The sequence below is a fragment of the Ranitomeya variabilis genome, chromosome 3, assembly GCF_051348905.1.
Source record: "Ranitomeya variabilis isolate aRanVar5 chromosome 3, aRanVar5.hap1, whole genome shotgun sequence".
Classification (NCBI taxonomy): domain Eukaryota; kingdom Metazoa; phylum Chordata; class Amphibia; order Anura; family Dendrobatidae; genus Ranitomeya; species Ranitomeya variabilis.
Genome location: NC_135234.1, coordinates 100,441,720 through 100,460,207, shown reverse-complemented (window position 1 = coordinate 100,460,207; position 18,488 = coordinate 100,441,720). Strand labels below are relative to the sequence as shown.

Sequence of the window (18,488 nt, the reverse complement as noted above, 5' to 3'; positions counted from 1 at the left end):
CTTAGACCCCCACTGCTGGGAGGAAATTAACATCATTATTATGGTTCAGCATTTAGTCATAAGGGTGATATCGGCATGGGTTCAGTCACCGCTCTGTGTACAGATAGTGCTAGCTGTAACCGCAACACAGACTGACACCTCGCTCAGCATTAGAGCAATAGGACCGTCTGTCAGTCATTGCCAGGAGTGCAGTTACAGCCGACATTCTCTGTACACACAGCGGTGACTGAACCTGCGACGATACCGCCCCGTGACTGAATGCCAAATGCTGCCGGGGGATTAAAATTAATTTCTTCCCAGTAGCGCTGGGCAGTTGTGCCGGCTTCAGGCAGGTTCAGAACGCTTTTAACCTGCAGATTAACCCCATTGCATTTTTTTCACATGACAGTTCCCTTTAACAGTTCATTTAAATATAAGAAAAATGTGCATTTCCCTGGAATAATCAGCTAGCTATGACCTGCATACCCATATAGATGCTAAGAAGGGTTGATCCTACTGACAGATTCCCTTTAAAGCACATTATTTGGGGGTCTTGGTATTTGTGGGGTTTTTTTTTCTTTTGAAAATAAATACAGAAGAAAATGTTCTCAGAAGAGAAAATTTAGCAGGAATTTGAAACCTAAATTGTGATGTTAAAAGATATTTAGTCATGGTGTTTATATACCATTAGGGAGATTGATCAAAGCTATTGAGAGCAACTTACATAGACTAGAGAGTAGAGCATTCAAACGTATCAAGTAGCACTGTGTTTGTGACTTTATATATATATATATATATATATATATATATATATATATATATATATATATATATATATATATATATATATATATATATTTATTTATTTATATATCCATGATAAACTCCTCTTAATAGTGCATATACAACAGACCTAAAAGACAGGATCTAAGGTACGCACATCGACAGAGAAAAATGTACTGTAGTAATATGCAGTGAATAAGTGGTTAATCTACATTGACACAGGTCTAGTGTCAAAGGGCAGGATTAAAATTTTAGAAAATTTTAGGCTCAGAGTGCAATAAGTTATAATTAAAAAAGCAAACAAAACTGAGCTCCACACACCCTTCCTGGGTCCAGCACTGAGTCTCTTCCACTGCTCCCCATGTCTGACATTGCCTGCGCTGCTGACATCATGTCGACAGCAAACCAGCGCTGCTTGCTATGTATGTTGCAGATGCAATGCACCCTTTCATGGTATGGGAATCCCCTCATAGCAGGGACCACCACAACAGGATGATGCACGTTGCAAAATATGTTTAGGAATCATTTGAGGAAAATAAAGAATTCAAGGGGCCTCCAAATTCCCCAGATCCCAATCCAAGCGAGCCCCTGTGGGATGTGCTGGAAAACAAGTCTGACACCACTTACAAGATCTGCCGCTCACATCTTGGTGCCAGATAGCACATTCCGAGATCTTGTGAAGTTCAAGCCTTGAAGGGTCGGAGGTGTTGATGGGCGCACAAGGGGAGATGATCCAGTGTGTGTTTGTTTTCCTTCATTCTTGTGCTGCTGTTGCATTTTAGTAAGACATTCTTCAATAAATATGGATCGCTGGGGCAGGCCACTGCTGCGGGGAGTAACATTAAATGTCTACTTTCCGATCATCTGGGTTTTATAGCCTGCATATGTTCAGCATTCTCTGAGCGAACGTAGTGGAGCTGAGCCTTATATAATACATGTAGACACGTTGTTATTGTGTCCCGCAGATGTGCAGTTTAATAAACCTCATTGTAAACTGTAAACTCCACTGACTGTAAGAACCGACCGTAAGATAATGGACTTTTTACTAGGAGAATGAAACTCCCTTTTTTTTTAACTAAATATGTGATTTGACGTGTTTCCAATCCAGATTTTACTGATTTCTTTCTTATTTTATACAGGATACTGGAGTTTGAATGTCCAAATGTAAATGGAAACAAAGGACCTGGATGTGAAGTTGAACTTTGGGACTGTGGCGGCGATCATAAGTAATTGTCTTTTACTACTTCTGTCTGAACAGATCACAGGATAATGCAAATAGATGCAGATAGATTCTACAGGGAGAAATGTCCAGCTAAAATAATATATTTGCATAATCTTAAATTAGTAAATTGTGTGGCTTACTAATATACTTTACATCTGAAAGGTGCCCTGTTCTTCATCTGCAAGCTGAGGTCTGACCAGGTCCTCTCTTGGTTGTGACGGACATCTGACGGTGTTTCTTAGGTCAGCACATACCAGTGCCGTGTTTGAAGGGGGCTAAGTTGTATACCTAAACCCTTCTATGTCTATGCTTTGGCTGTGACAGTAGGCGGACGGCTTACCTATTGAAATAAGCATTCATCTAGCTTTCTTCACAGACACAGTTGTGGTCATGTGCCAGCAGAGGAAATGCTGTCCAATGGTGGTCAAAAACCAGAAGAAGGCCAGCTAAGATTGGCACCACAGCTTTTAATTAAAGATCAGATGGATTACAATATGTACTGCCCATGGATGACATACATGTGACCCGTCCATGTGACACATACCGGAATTGAATGGACAATAGAAATTAAAGATTTATATGTGGCAAAGATAGAGATGGATAGTTAGATATGAGGTAAACAAATGATAAATAGATATCCATGAGATGTATAGCTAGTGCCTTGCGTTTAGTTTACTGTACATGTATTAGCCTAATAAGTGAATTAGAAAAATTTTGTGCTGTCCCCCATACTGTTGGTAACCAGCAAAGATAAAGCAGACAGCTGTGAGCTGACATTATGAGGCTGGGAAGGTCCATTGTTATTGGACCCTTCCTGGCCTAAAGATACAAGCCTGCAGCCACCCCAGAATTTGAACATTACATGAGATCCTCTGTTTCTAGTGCTTCACCTTCGCTCTTGCCGATTGCCCTGATTCGTTGGTAATTGGGTTAATGGTAGTTGGGGTTGATGTCAGCTGTGAATTGTCCAGAAACACACACAAGGCACTTTTACGCAAGGATGCTTTTTATGATTTTGTCTTTTCTGTTGGTAGGTTTGAAAGCTGCTGGCCTGCTTTAATGAAAGATTCCCACGGGGTCATTATAGTATTTAATTCAGATATTCCAAGTCACCTGAAAGAGATTGAAATATGGCACAATAACTTCATCCAGCAGCAACGACTGCTAGACAAGCAGAGTCTCCTGATAGCACATCTCAAGCCCGGATCAGGGAATCAAGACGAAAAACCCGAGCTATGTAAGTGTATATTAGATTGGTGGGCCGCCATGTCAGCATGTCTCCTGATGTGGCAGATTCATGCCATCCCAATGGCCGTTGTATTATACCCGCATATGGCCAGCTTTTCCTGCCTGTATCATCTGATCACCAGGGGTTAGGGCATGTGCAAATCTGTGTTGTAGGATCAGAAAAATAAAAGTAATGTCACCACCAGATGGATGTCAATGGCGCCTGACGGACTGTATTGTCTGTAATGGGGTCCATTGGATATCTTTTATAGTGCCAATCTTTTCACTAGTAAAATTAGTGACGAATGTTGCACTTTATTAGCTTTTTTTGGAATCTGCAACAGAGGCTTTAACATTGCTCCAATAGTGGAAGCGCACTCCATACAAAGCCATATCAATGAATGACAACTTATACTGCACAGCGCATAGGGTCCTGTGCCATCATACGTGTGACGTTTGGCTTTCCCAAGCCTTAGCCTCACTTGTCACAATGTTGGGTAGAAGAGAGGGAGGCGCACCAGCAATGGAAATCAGGAAGCGGTGGCAATGGCCGCTGGTCTGTCGCCCTGCATGTATTTGTGACTTTGTTCTCGGTGTCGATGGCACATATAGCTTCTAAGCGTCATCCACACACAGAGACTCCTTCCCCTGCACCCGCTCCGGCGCCATTTCCACTGATTCTTGGCTTCCTATGCTAGTGCGCCATACTCTCTCCTCTAACGTCGTGGCAAGTGAGAACAAAGCAAGACCCAAAACATCACAAATATTATATTACAGGGACTTATACACTCTACAGTACAAGTATTTGGGATTCATTGATGTTTTTTGGTATGGTGTATTCCTCCTCTCTTGGGCACATGTATGAATACACCTTTTCCTAAGTGCAAAAGTTGGAAATTTGGATGCCCTGTGACTTCTACAAAGACTGTGTCCCCTCAGTGACACCTCACAGGTCATGTAGAGGACGGTCCATTTGTTGTCTGCCCTGCAGAACTGCTCCGAGCTATAGGTAGTTCACCTGTTTAATCATAGCTTTGTCCACGTTGACTTCTCCTCTCCCTTATTCTCCTTCCATCCTTCTCTTCAACTTTGTAAAATAAGGATTTTTTTTCTCCCTGTTGTACAATAACAAATTGTATTGTGGTACCGTGTTAGCCAGAAAAATCGATGTGAATATTTTTCTGCCCAGTGATGACAGAAGTATCCTAGGAGTGATACCTTTATTGGCTAACCAGAAAATATGTTTGCAGCTTTCAGAGTACGTTGGCTCCTTCTTCAGGCAGATTACGAATAGATTAATAAGAAACAAGCACAACATTTAGAGAATACTACAGGAGGACATTTGTTAGGGGGTGGGAAGTGTGATGAGTCCATAGATAAGCCAAGGTAATCAACTTAGGCATTTTCTTACAAATGGAGAGGCAGTGGGAATAATGTTCTTAGTTATATGGAGTCCGTACTTTTTCTCCCTGTAAAATCTTTCTCGAAGTCTTCATTGGGAGACAGAGTAAGCAATAGTCTGCTGCCACCTGGAGGATGACGCTATTACTGCAACTAATTGAAAATCCTCTCCGGCCGACTATACCTTGCCTGCTAGCACCAGGCTGCTCAGTTCAGTTAAAAAGCAGTGAGGGAAAGCCAAAGGAATTAAAGCACAAGAAGAAAAATAATGCATGCCCAACCGGGCATCTAAGGGCGGGAGCTGAGTCCCCCAATGAAGACTACCAGAAAGTGAGTTTACAGTAGAGTAAAAATCCTCATTTCTTGTTCACCTTATTGGGGGACACAGTAACCGTGGGACCTCAAAAATCTGTCCCTGGGGTGGGAATAACTTAAGCATTATACAGTTACGAGAGAACGGTAGCCACTGTTGCCTGAGCAATGGCTGCCTGCAGTATCTTCCTCCTCAGATTACATCTGCTGAAGCCATAGGTGTGGACCCTGTAAAACTTACAAAAACCACGCACTGATGAGCAAGTGGCTGCTTTACAGAGCTGCAAGGTCGGCACCTGGTGAGGAACTGCCCAGGAAGCCCTGAAGGGGAGCACTGGCACCTGCCCTACAAGCCTCGCTAATGTCTGGTGTAATCACCCTAGAGCCGGTCAGACCGCTGCCAGAGCATACCGGGACGAGCCTAAGGCATCCGGACGTTTGAGAGACCGCCAGAGCTGCCAGGCTACATCCCCCTATGTGAGAACCTCTGAGGGAGACGAGAGGCAAAGCACCTAAAGTAGGGAGAGCAATCTCCTCAGTAACGCTCAGGCGAAAGGAGGGAGCTGAACACTCAAACGCTTTGTTCCAGAGAAAGAAAAATCTGAAAAAAGAGAGAAAAGGTTCAAGCCTAACCTGGCGTCTAAAGGCCTAAAATAGGTGTGAGACTCAGACTTCAAATGCCTCCAACTGACCCTGAAATGCTGAGGAGCCTGGTGCTAGCAGGCAAGGTATAGTCTGCTGGGGAGGAGACCATTTACAATTAGTTGCATTAATAGTGTCCGCCTCCAGGTGGCAGCAGACTATCTCACGGTTACTGTGTCCCCCAATAAGAAGAATGAGAAATAGAATAAATATGTGTGTCTGCCTCTCCGTCTTCTGGCGTGTTGTCATGTCAACTTAACTCCCCGGTTACCATCTTGCTGTGATTACAGTATATCATGTCAATCAGTCACATGGGTCTATAGCGTTCTCCTGTCCATGGGATGTCATCAGATTCTGTTTGGGCATACAGCCCCATGACTACATCACATACACAGACCAAGCAGCACCAGCTCATTACTTCAATTATTGCATCTACCTCCACATTTTCTCTAATTTTAAATCCATTTGCAGCCAGAAGGGTGTTGTCCAATCTGAGCTGACTGTTGTGTCCGCTGCAGCAGAGCCGGCTGTGTTGTGTCCGCTGCAGCAGAGCCGGCTGTGTTGTGTCCGCTGCAGCAGAGCCGGCTGTGTTGTGTCCGCTGCAGCAGAGCCGGCTGTGTTGTGTCCGCTGCAGCAGTGCTGGCTGTGTTGTGTCCACTGCAGCAGAGCTGGCTGTGTTGTGTCCGCTGCAGCAGAGCCGGCTGTGTTGTGTCCGCTGCAGCAGTGCTGGCTGTGTTGTGTCCGCTGCAGCAGAGCCGGCTGTGTTGTGTCCGCTGCAGCAGAGCCGGCTGTGTTGTGTCTGCTGCAGCAGTGCTGGCTGTGTTGTGTCCGCTGCAGCAGAGCCGGCTGTGTTGTGTCTGCTGCAGCAGAGCTGGCTGTGTTGTGTCCGCTGCAGCAGAGCTGGCTGTGTTGTGTCCGCTGCAGCAGAGCTGACTGTGTTGTGTCTGCTGCAGTAGTGCTGGCTGTGTTGTGTCCGCTGCAGCAGTGCTGGCTGTGTTGTGTCCGCTGCAGCAGTGCTGGCTGTGTTGTCTCCGCTGCAGCAGAGCTGACTGTGTTGTGTCCGGTGCAGCAGAGCTGGCTGTGTTGTGTCCGCTGCAGCAGAGCCGGCTGTGTTGTGTCTGCTGCAGCAGTGCTGGCTGTGTTGTGTCCGCTGCAGCAGAGCCGGCTGTGTTGTGTCTGCTGCAGCAGAGCTGGCTGTGTTGTGTCCGCTGCAGCAGAGCTGGCTGTGTTGTGTCCGCTGCAGCAGAGCTGACTGTGTTGTGTCTGCTGCAGTAGTGCTGGCTGTGTTGTGTCCGCTGCAGCAGTGCTGGCTGTGTTGTGTCCGCTGCAGCAGTGCTGGCTGTGTTGTCTCCGCTGCAGCAGAGCTGACTGTGTTGTGTCCGGTGCAGCAGAGCTGGCTGTGTTGTGTCCGCTGCAGCAGAGCCGACTGTGTTGTGACCGCTGCAGCAGAGCCGACTGTGTTGTGACCGCTGCAGCAGACCCGGCTGTGTTGTGTCCGCTGCAGCAGAGCTGGCTGTGTTGTGTCCGCTGCAGCAGAGCTGACTGTGCTGTGTCCGCTGCAGCAGAGCTGACTGTGTTGTGTCCGCTGCAGCAGAGCTGGCTGTGTTGTGTCCGCTGCAGCAGAGCTGACTGTGTTGTGTCTGCTGCAGCAGTGCTGGCTGTGTTGTGTCCGCTGCAGCAGTGCTGGCTGTGTTGTGTCCGCTGCAGCAGAGCTGGCTGTGTTGTGTCCGCTGCAGCAGAGCTGACTGTGCTGTGTCCGCTGCAGCAGAGCTGGCTGTGTTGTGTCCGCTGCAGCAGAGCTGGCTGTGTTGTGTCCGCTGCAGCAGAGCTGACTGTGTTGTGTCTGCTGCAGCAGTGCTGGCTGTGTTGTGTCCGCTGCAGCAGAGCTGGCTGTGTTGTGTCCGCTGCAGCAGTGCTGGCTGTGTTGTGTCCGCTGCAGCAGAGCTGGCTGTGTTGTGTCCGCTGCAGCAGAGCTGGCTGTGTTGTGTCCGGTGCAGCAGAGCTGACTGTGTTGTGTCCGCTGCAGCAGAGCTGACTGTGTTGTGTCCGGTGCAGCAGAGCTGGCTGTGTTGTGTCCGCTGCAGCAGAGCTGGCTGTGTTGTGTCCGGTGCAGCAGAGCTGACTGTGTTGTGTCCGCTGCAGCAGAGCTGACTGTGTTGTGTCCGCTGCAGCAGAGCTGGCTGTGTTGTGTCCGCTGCAGCAGAGCTGGCTGTGTTGTGTCCGGTGCAGCAGAGCTGACTGTGTTGTGTCCGCTGCAGCAGAGCTGGCTGTGTTGTGTCCGCTGCAGCAGAGCTGACTGTGTTGTGTCCGCTGCAGCAGAGCTGACTGTTGTGTGCTATATAGGCACTAAGCAATGAGTAATAGTAACAAAAGATGATGTGTATATATTTTTACCAAAACAGAAAAAAAGGATTTTAGCAGCAGCAAAAATGTGAAAATAAAGTTGTAAACTAGTGAGTACCTCTCTAGGAAGTGCTGACTAGGGTATGGCTGCAATGCTCTTGACCCCCTGCTGTAAGCGCTCCACAACCCCTCACTTCTGCCTTGTCTGATGGCTGTTATGGCTGATGCAGGCCCCTGGTTGGATGCTACAGCTGTCACACAAGAGGAGAAGCGAGGGATGGTGGAGCGCTTACTGAGGAAAGACAAGAACTGTACAGACTTTAAGGGGTATTCCCATCTCCAAAGTCCTATCCCAGTATGTAGTAGGTGTAATAATAGTAATATTAGCAAATACCTCCAATTAGAAATGTAGTATAGTTCTTCTGATTAATGATATCACTTACCCAATGTGCAGGGGATTGCAGTAGTTTAGGTATCCATGGTCACAACAACTAACTGTCGCTATGTGAGTGATATGAGTAACCATGGATCCCTAAGCTACTGCAGTTCCCTGCATCATGCTATTGTGATCACATCTGCTGCATATTGGATAGGGTCTTGGAGGTAGGACCACCCCTTGAAGGCCCAGATAGTCCTTGTCGGAGCTGTGCCATCCAGTGCTGCTGCTTAAACCCTGCAGAAGGCTGGTGTAATCCCCTGTACCAATCTCCTATCTACTGACGAGCTGTTAGCGGTTTTGCAGGGTGTAGTTTACGGCCCCAGAACTGTCTTTCATTACTTGTACCCTATTTGATGTGATTTAGACACTTCCTACAACTTGTCTGCGTTGGGTCTGTGGTCTCCCTGCACGTGGGCTTGGGTTATGTGATAAGGCCGGCGTGGTGTAACACGCAACGGACTGTGCTCAAACTGTGGCCACATTTCTGTCACAAAGTAAGCCAACGTATAGGTGGTGTAAATGTAGACCAGACAGATTTATCAAACGGCGTGACCCACTTACATTTATCACAGATTAAGGCCTCATTCACACGTCCATTGTGCACATAAGTGTTCTATAGGAGCTTTTCACGGAGAGAACACGCACTCATTATAGTCTATGGGACTGTTCACATGTCCATGGTTTTTTACAGACCGCGTGTCTGTGCAAAACTTACAGAGACTTGTCCGTTTTTTCCGGCACCACAGATGACAAGGGCCAATGCAAGTCTATGAATCTGTGAAAACACATGCATCCATGTTCTGTCCTTGTCTAACATTGCAAAGTATAGAAGCTTTCCAAAAACACTGATGTTAAAAATGAACGTATGATGACCCCGGTACCATTTTTTTGCCTACATGAAAAATACATCTCAAAGAGGCCTGCGGGCTCTATCACACGTCCGATCCTGAATCCCAATGTACGGACTGACCGCGCATCTCCTCAATCATGTGTGGCAGCCTCATAGAAATATATGTAGCTGTCGAGACGCTCGGCCAGTCTGCATTCTGAGATCGGACTGATGAGCACGGGCGTCTGAAGACTGACTCGTCAACGTTTGCTCGGCCTAAGGATTACCCAGTTTTGATGACTGTGCCCAGTATATTTTTACTATATACAAAATGAACATCGCACGTGCCGCTATTATATTTCCAGTATAGAGTCCTGGAGGTGGTGCTATGTCCCAAAGAGAACAGTTCGTTGGTCCCTGAAGAAGACTTTCTGACTTAGCGCCAGTCATAACGCTTGATACTCCCAGACCGCTGCATTTCCTGCAATGTCGGTGATGTGGACCTCTGCACGTGACAGCTCGGCATCCCCGCACGGACATCTCTGGAACAGCGCCGGTTCGGGAAGTCATTATCAAATGTTTTTATTCCGTGATGAGCACTAAAGCGCTGGAGAAGTAGCTATTATTGAACAATCCCTTTAATTGCCACTGACCCGTCTATGCCATCCGACCTTATGTGCAAATGAAGTACTTCTCTGTTCTCAGCAGATGCGGCCGGTGACAGTAAAGCCAGAAAGTCTAGGTCCAGGTACAAGAGATTAATCAAGGAAAGCTGAAGAATCTTGTGATCAATTTTCAGTAAAATATAACTCTCATCGGTCGGATTAGCATGTGTGCTGTGCACGATCATTTCCATAAGGATTATTGACAGTGACAACCAAAGCTCCTGCTGCATTAATGTGAACCTATCTGGTGGATTGGCTCTCTGGAGGAAAGAGTCCAGTGTCTCCCAGGAACCACGCTTTCAGTACAAAGGCTGGTCACCTGTTGTGGATTCTGTTTGTGGGCTCCCTCTGGTGGTTACTGCTGGTACTGGGTGACTTTGGTGGGTTGCGGCCTTTGGTTTCCACCTGTCCATCAGTGGCTGGGTGTTTCCTATTTTACCTGGCCTTTCTGTCATTTCCCTTGCCGGCTATCAATGTATTCAGATGTGCTCTGTTTGGTTCCTGCCTACCTGCTCCCAGATCTTTCAGGATAAGCTAAGTGCTGATTTTCAGTTGTTTGGTTTTTTGTCCAGCTTGCTTATTATGTCTCTATGCTAGCTGGTAGCTCTAGTGGACTGAGGTTCTCCCCATGTGCCATGAGTTGGCACATGGGTTCTTGTAATCTCAGGATGGTTTTTTTGATTAGGGTTTTTTGCTGACCGCTCAGTCCCCTTTTGTATCGTTCTGCTTTCTAGTTTACAGCGGGCCTCAATTTGCTAAAACTATATATATCATCTCTATGTGTGTGCCTTCCTCTCATTTCACCGTCAATACATGTGGGGGGCAACTATATCTTTTGGGGTTCATTCCGCTGGAGAGCATACTGCTATGCGGAATTATATTAAGGAGTCCTTGGAAAAGGGACATATTCGTCCATCTTCGTCCCCTCTGGGAGCAGGTTTTTTTTTTGTGGCAAAAAAAGATGGTTCCCTGAGGCCTTGTATAGATTATCGCCTTCTGAATAAGATTACAGTCAAGTATCAGTATCCATTGCCATTATTGACTGATTTGTTTGCTCGCATTAAGGGGGCTAGGTGGTTCACTAAGATAGATCTTCGCGGTGCGTATAATCTGGTGCGGATAAAACAGGGTGATGAGTGGAAAACCGCATTTAATACGCCTGATGGCCATTTTGAGTATTTGGTAATGCCTTTTGGACTCTCCAATGCTCCGTCAGTCTTTCAGTCCTTTATGCACAATATTTTCCGTCAATATCTGGATAAGTTTATGATTGTGTATTTGGATGATATTTTGGTGTTTTCTGATGACTGGGAGTCTCATGTTCTACAGGTCAGGAAGGTGTTTCAGGTTCTGCGGGCCAATTCTCTGTTTGTGAAGGGCTCAAAGTGTCTCTTCGGAGTCCAGAAGATTTCTTTTTTGGGGTACATTTTTTCTCCTTCTACTATTGAGATGGATCCCGTCAAGGTTCAGGCGATTTGTGACTGGACACAACCTACATCTGTTAAGAGCCTTCAGAAGTTCTTGGGGTTTGCTAATTTTTATCGTCGGTTCATTGCTAATTTTTCCAGTATTGTTAAACCTTTGACTGATTTGACTAAAAAGGGTGCTGATGTTGCTGATTGGTCTCCTGCGGCCGTGGAGGCCTTTCAGGAACTTAAGCGCCGGTTTTCTTCTGCTCCTGTGTTGTGTCAACCAGATGTTTCACTTCCTTTTCAGGTTGAGGTTGATGCTTCCGAGATTGGAGCGGGGGCGGTTTTGTCACAGAGAAGTTCTAATGGCTCGGTGATGAAGCCATGTGCATTCTTCTCTAGAAAATTCTCGCCCGCCGAGCGCAATTATGATGTGGGTAATCGGGAGCTTTTGGCCATGAAGTGGGCATTTGAGGAGTGGCGTCATTGGCTTGAGGGTGCTAAACATCGTGTGGTGGTCTTGACTGATCACAAGAATCTCATTTACCTTGAGTCTGCCAGGCGTTTGAATCCTAGACAGGCTCGTTGGTCGTTGTTTTTTTTCTCGTTTCAATTTCGTGGTTTCATACCTGCCAGGTTCAAAGAATGTGAAGGCAGATGCTCTTTCCAGGAGTTTTGTGCCTGACTCTCCTGGAGACTCTGGGCCTACTGGTATCCTTAGGGATGGGGTAATATTGTCCGCCGTATCCCCAGACTTGCGACGTGCATTGCAGGAGTTTCAGGTGGATAAACCGGATCGTTGTCCACCAGAAAGACTGTTTGTTCCGGATGATTGGACCAGTAGAGTCATCTCCGAGGTCCATTCTTCTGTGTTGGCTGGTCATCCTGGAATATTTGGTACTAGAGACTTGGTGGCCAGGTCTTTTTGGTGGCCTTCCTTGTCTAGGGATGTGCGTACCTTTGTGCAGTCTTGTGAAGTATGTGCTCGAGCTAAGCCTTGCTGTTCTCGGGCCAGTGGGTTGTTGTTATCCTTGCCCATCCCGAAGAGGCTTTGGACGCACATTTCCATGGATTTTATTTCTGATCTCCCGGTTTCACAGAAAATGTCCGTTATCTGGGTTGTGTGTGACCGCTTTTCTAAGATGGTTCATTTGGTGCCCTTGCCTAAGTTGCCTTCCTCCTCTGAGTTGGTCCCTTTATTTTTTCAGAACGTGGTTCGTTTGCATGGGATTCCGGAGAATATCGTTTCTGACAGGGGATCCCAGTTTGTGTCTAGATTTTGGCGGACGTTTTGTGCCAAGATGGGCATTGATTTGTCTTTCTCGTCTGCATTCCATCCTCAGACGAATGGCCAGACGGAGCGAACTAATCAGACCTTGGAAACTTATTTGAGGTGTTTTGTTTCTGCTGATCAAGATGACTGGGTTGCTTTTTTGCCACTGGCCGAATTTGCTCTTAATAATCGGGCTAGTTCGGCCACGTTGGTCTCTCCTTTTTTTTGTAATTCGGGGTTTCATCCTCGTTTTTCCTCTGGTCAGGTGGAGCCTTCGGATTGTCCTGGAGTGGACGTAGTGGTGGACAGGCTACATCAGATTTGGAATCAGGTGATGGACAATTTGAAGTTATCTCAGGAGAAGACTCAGCAGTTTGCTAATCGCCGTCGCCGCGTGGGTCCCCGACTTCTTGTTGGGGATTTGGTGTGGTTGTCTTCTCGTTTTGTCCCTATGAAGGTCTCTTCTCCTAAGTTCAAGCCTCGGTTCATCGGTCCTTATAGGATCTCGGAGATTCTTAACCCTGTATCTTTTCGTTTGGATCTCCCAGCATCGTTTGCTATTCATAATGTGTTCCATCGGTCGTTGTTGCGGAGGTATGAGGTGCCCGTTGTTCCTTCAGTTGAGCCTCCTGCTCCGGTGCTGGTGGAGGGAGAATTGGAGTATGTTGTTGAGAAGATCTTGGATTCTCGTGTTTCCAGACGCAAACTCCAGTATTTGGTTAAGTGGAAGGGTTATGGTCAGGAGGATAATTCCTGGGTGGTCGCCTCCGATGTTCATGCGACTGATTTGGTCCGCGCCTTCCATAGAGCTCACCCTGATCGCCCTGGGGGTTCTCGTGAGGGTTCGGTGACCCCTCCTCAAGGGGGGGGTACTGTTGTGGATTCTGTTTGTGGGCTCCCTCTGGTGGTTACTGCTGGTACTGGGTGACTTTGGTGGGTTGCGGCCTTTGGTTTCCACCTGTCCATCAGTGGCTGGGTGTTTCCTATTTTACCTGGCCTTTCTGTCATTTCCCTTGCCGGCTATCAATGTATTCAGATGTGCTCTGTTTGGTTCCTGCCTACCTGCTCCCAGATCTTTCAGGATAAGCTAAGTGCTGATTTTCAGTTGTTTGGTTTTTTGTCCAGCTTGCTTATTATGTCTCTATGCTAGCTGGTAGCTCTAGTGGACTGAGGTTCTCCCCATGTGCCATGAGTTGGCACATGGGTTCTTGTAATCTCAGGATGGTTTTTTTGATTAGGGTTTTTTGCTGACCGCTCAGTCCCCTTTTGTATCGTTCTGCTTTCTAGTTTACAGCGGGCCTCAATTTGCTAAAACTATATATATCATCTCTATGTGTGTGCCTTCCTCTCATTTCACCGTCAATACATGTGGGGGGCAACTATATCTTTTGGGGTTCATTCCGCTGGAGGCAAGTGAGGTCTTTATTTTCTCTGCAGTGCTAGTTAGCTCTTAGGCTGGTGCGTGGCGTCTAGAACCAACGTAGGCACGCTCCCTGGCTATCTCTAGTTGCGTTTGTCAGGCGTAGGGCAGCGGTCAGCCCAGGTTCCATCACCCTAGAGCTCGTCCGTAATATATTTGTACTTTGCTTGTCCTGTGCTATCCCTAGCCATTGGGATTCATGACAGTCACCTCCCTAACGCGATTAGGCCTCTTTCAGTATTCGGTCAGTATTTTCCATCAGTATTTGTAAGCCCAAACCAGGAGTGGGTGATAAATTCAGAAGTGGTGACCTGTTTCTGTTATACTTTTCCTCTGATTGTCCCACTCCTGATTTTGGCTTAGAAATACCGATGTAAAATACTGACCGAATACTGAACATGGCCTAAACCTGCAGATTGACCCTATATCACTGACCGAAAGGAGATAATGGGGAAACTTCTCCATCTTCTCCTTATCTCAGAGAATCGGATCATACTAGGCTCACACTCTGGTCAGAGTTTAATCCGTGTCATTCGCATAATCGTCCGGATTCTCTCGGATGAGGGAACGTATGGCCATCTGCACCTGCCCTAATTGCAGTAGTCCTCTCATGGTGACAACATTCATTACCTCTGCTTATAATTACAGTTGGGCCTTATTAAGATGTCAATGATTTTTCACGTAGGCAAAATATGGTCCAAATTTCATCAGTGTTTTGTCAGTATGTCAGTTATTACTATCAATGTTGCATCGATGATTTTTTTTTTTTTTTTTACACTTCGCTTAAACGTGGTCTATCAGTATTTGGTCAGTATTTTACATCAGTATTTGTAAGTCAAAACCAGGAGTGGACCAAATAGAGGAAAAGTATAATAGAAACATATGCACCACTTCTGCATTTATCACCCACTCCTGGTGCTGGTTTACAAATACTGACCAAATACTGAATGTGGGCTAAAAAAAAAATAAACAAAAAAATAAAATGATGCATTGTACGCTGATGCCATCTATGTGCTGTCCATGATTTTCACAGACACGTAGGCTTGTTTTGGTGACTTTCATCTGTGTCGCTGATAAAAAAAAAAAAAACAACAACAACAAAAGAACACACGTCTCCAGAATCCAAATAGCCCCACAGACCATAATCTGTATAAGATCTCTCAGTGACGTTCACATCTAGAACTAATTTATTGAACACTGGACGTCTGTATGGAGCCTTAAAGGTGGGAACCATGTTTCTTCCAGAACTGAGCCATGCTCGTACTTGTTGTGCTTGCTAACACAAGATGGCAGTCTAGCACCAGGAAGCTTGTTACGCTGCAGAACTGGCCTGTCAGGCTCTACAGTGCAATTTCTACTTGGTTTTATTGGTATTAATCACGTGAACAGTCTATGGAATAGGGTTAAATAAGGTTACTGCATAATATAGAGTGACGAAATGACTTGTTATTCTGCCTACATTGCTTCTTAAAGTAGAAGATGGCAAACACCTTAATGAGTCCTCATTGCATCATCCCATAATATACAATCGCTTTTGTTATAACTCGTTTTGTAGATTTAATTAGTCACAATGGACTGTTATCCCCAGCAATGCCTTGAACAAGCCGATCGCAGCACTAATTCTAATGTAGGGATAACTGTGCCCAACTAGGGAAATAAAATTTTATAACAGATCTCGCCTATAGTTGCAAATAAAAAAAAATCTCCTGTATCTATGACCTTGTATACACTGTATTTTGCGTGTTTTTTGTACAAAGTGTTATGACCTGTATACACAATAAAACCAGAGGTGTTATGGAAACCGATTCTCTAAGAGTAAAGACACACATATAGACTGTCCTAACATCTGCATTAGAATCCAGATGTGTTAGACGATGTTCACACGCAGCGTTTTTCCTGCTTCCAAAACCTGCTCTCTTTGCTTTAAATATGCAGGTTTTGTTACACTTTTGCAGTATTTTTTCGAATGTGAGTCACGTGTGATTTCTCTACAGTACATGTTTAATAAAGTTAGTTTTATCTTCACATGTAATATACAATAATAATAATATAATTACCAAAAACGCAGCACAGCCTGCGGATTTGCACCACTTTTTGCTTTTTATCATTTTCTTTGGGTGAGAAAAAACACTTAAAAAATGCTGAAAAAATTGAAATTCTGCAGATTTCTAAATTCTCAAGTAGTTTTTGCTGTACTGTAAAAAGCAGCTTTGTATTTGCATAAAGAAAAGCTACAAAAAAAAAAAACGCTGTATGTGAACATAGCCTTTCAATGGATGATATCCATGCCCGAACCTAAAACAATCCGTCACATATGGGTCATTCTGTGGACTTGAAAATCTTCAGCTTTCTTCAAACCTACTCCGATTTTTGCTTCCTTTATGTGTATCAGGTTTCACTGCAACTTATCCGCATGCATTGTACTGGTGGAAATGGGACTGCCATTCTTGTTATCAAGGGGGACCCATCAGTGGACATTCATCACCTATCCTGTCAATAACCCCTTCATAGAGCATTTTATGTCATTTTTACACAGGAAAATCCTGAGGTCACTACATGCTGTAGCCCCGCTCCTCCATTTTCCTACTATTGAATACTGTTGGAAGTCATTGATCCTTTTTGACCTTTTTAATCTTGTATTCTTTGTCCTTCATAATGACAGGAATTGTGTCTGTTTTTCTTTACAGCCCCAGCATTAGCCAAATTAACATTGGTACATTCCAACCTAGAGGAAGACCCTGAGGACGCAAGGATGGAATTCGTAAAATATCTCCGAGGTGTCATCAGCTCATTGTCGGAGAGCAGAGACCAGGAAGAAATGTCTATTATCACATAGCATTACATAATGACGCATGAAGCTGTATTCAGTAACTGATGAGTTTCCTTATTCAGAGACAGACTTAAAGAGCGGATGCTCCAGTAAGCATAGCAAAAAGATAGTCACTGAGATTACTAAGATAGAACATGCAATAGTTGGAAATATAAAAATATTTTATACTCAGTGTTATATATCCACGTCCTATTTATACTCCCGTCCTTTTGCCACTATTAATTAAAAAAAATAATAATAATATTTTGTGACTAGACAGTTACCAGTAAATGGGTTGTCTAACGCTGAAATGTTTTTTTTTAAAGGCATGGATGGTTTTAAAACAATAAATGGATGCATACTCGCCTTCCAGCACCCTTGTGGATCCAGCACAGGCTGGAAGCGATGGCTGATTCACTTGAAAGTCAACAGAATCACTTTAGCTGGAATTAAAGCAAACCTATCACCAGGTTTGACCATTATGATATACAGCCACCACCTTTCAAGCCTGATATGCAGCATTCTATAATTCTGTATATCTGCCCCCAGTCCGATCTGTTAAGATAAGAAAAATAACTTTTATTGTACTCTCCTGGAGGGCTGTCCGGTCCGAGGGGGTGTCACTGGTCTTGGTCTGTTGTCTCTCTTCTTTTTGTGATGCTGTCCTTTTTCTTGCTTCATGTGGATGACGCGTCCCTACGTCATATACACAGTCTCTCCGGCATCGTGCTCCTGCGCAGGCGGACTTCTCTGCCCTGTCAGTACTGCAGTGCGCATGTGCCAGAGCTCTTTGACCTTTGCCGGCACCTCCTCACTACAGTACTTTGTCCTGCCGTCAATGAGAAAAGGTCGCCTGTGCAGGAGCGCGATGCCAGGGACACTGTGGATGACGTAGGGACGCATCTTCCATACAAAGCAAGCAGGAGGATGGCATCACAAAAAGAAGGGAGGTGCTGGACAGGGACCAGCCTCACCCCTCAGACTGGACAGCCCCTCAGGTGAGTATAATAAAAGGTATTTTTTTTATCTTTGAGGTCGGGTTGGGGACAGATATACAGCATTTTTTCAGGCCTGAAAGGTGGTGGCGGTATCTCATATCAGTCAAACTTGGTAACAGGTTCCCTTTAAATTAATGACTACAAATGTTTATATGAGTGGTCTTCAGAGAAACATTGGTTGATGCGGTCTAGTGTTTCCCGGATGAAGTGCTCTTCTAGACAGCTGATCTTCCAGAGATCCCCGCCGGGTGCTGGAGTATACATCCGTTTGTTGTTTTAAAACTATCCATGCTTTAAGACTCAACCCACCCTGAAATCATAGCCATATTGCATAGCCATATCACAACTTATTGCCAGTATGTGCCCAGTCATGTGGCATAGTCTGCTAACTTGGGCAAGAAGTCCTCTAGTTACTCTGGAAAAATAAAGAATATATATATTTATCTTGGTGAGATTTTGTGTTGTGTTAAGCATATATTTGTCTATGTCTGACAAATTTCGACACATCTAGTCCCAACTACAGTATATCATAAACCATTACACTCCCTGACAGAAGTTATGTCGCTTATCCATGTTATTTAAATAAAAGCTTATAACCTGCCGTTAAATTCATCCATTGGTTGTATAAATTATTCTTTTGAAAGCTGAATCCCTCTGAAATGTGGTTTAGGTTAAGAAAATAAATTGGCATCAATGCAGAAATATTGATCAGTTAATGGACACAGAATGTTCAGATT

The 18,488-nt window shown here is 45.2% G+C and overlaps 1 protein-coding gene across 1 annotated transcript in view; it reads left to right on the top strand.

Moving 5' to 3' along the window:
- Positions 1–18,193, top strand: part of IFT22 (intraflagellar transport 22) — a 37,441-nt gene extending 19,248 nt beyond the window's left edge. The window contains exons 3-5 of the mRNA XM_077294429.1: positions 1,902–1,988; positions 3,019–3,221; positions 16,632–18,193. Coding sequence (XP_077150544.1) covers positions 1,902–1,988; positions 3,019–3,221; positions 16,632–16,780 — 439 coding nt within the window. The 3' untranslated portion in view covers positions 16,781–18,193. The remainder of the gene's footprint in view (positions 1–1,901; positions 1,989–3,018; positions 3,222–16,631) is intronic.
- The last annotated feature ends 295 nt before the right edge of the window (positions 18,194–18,488 follow it).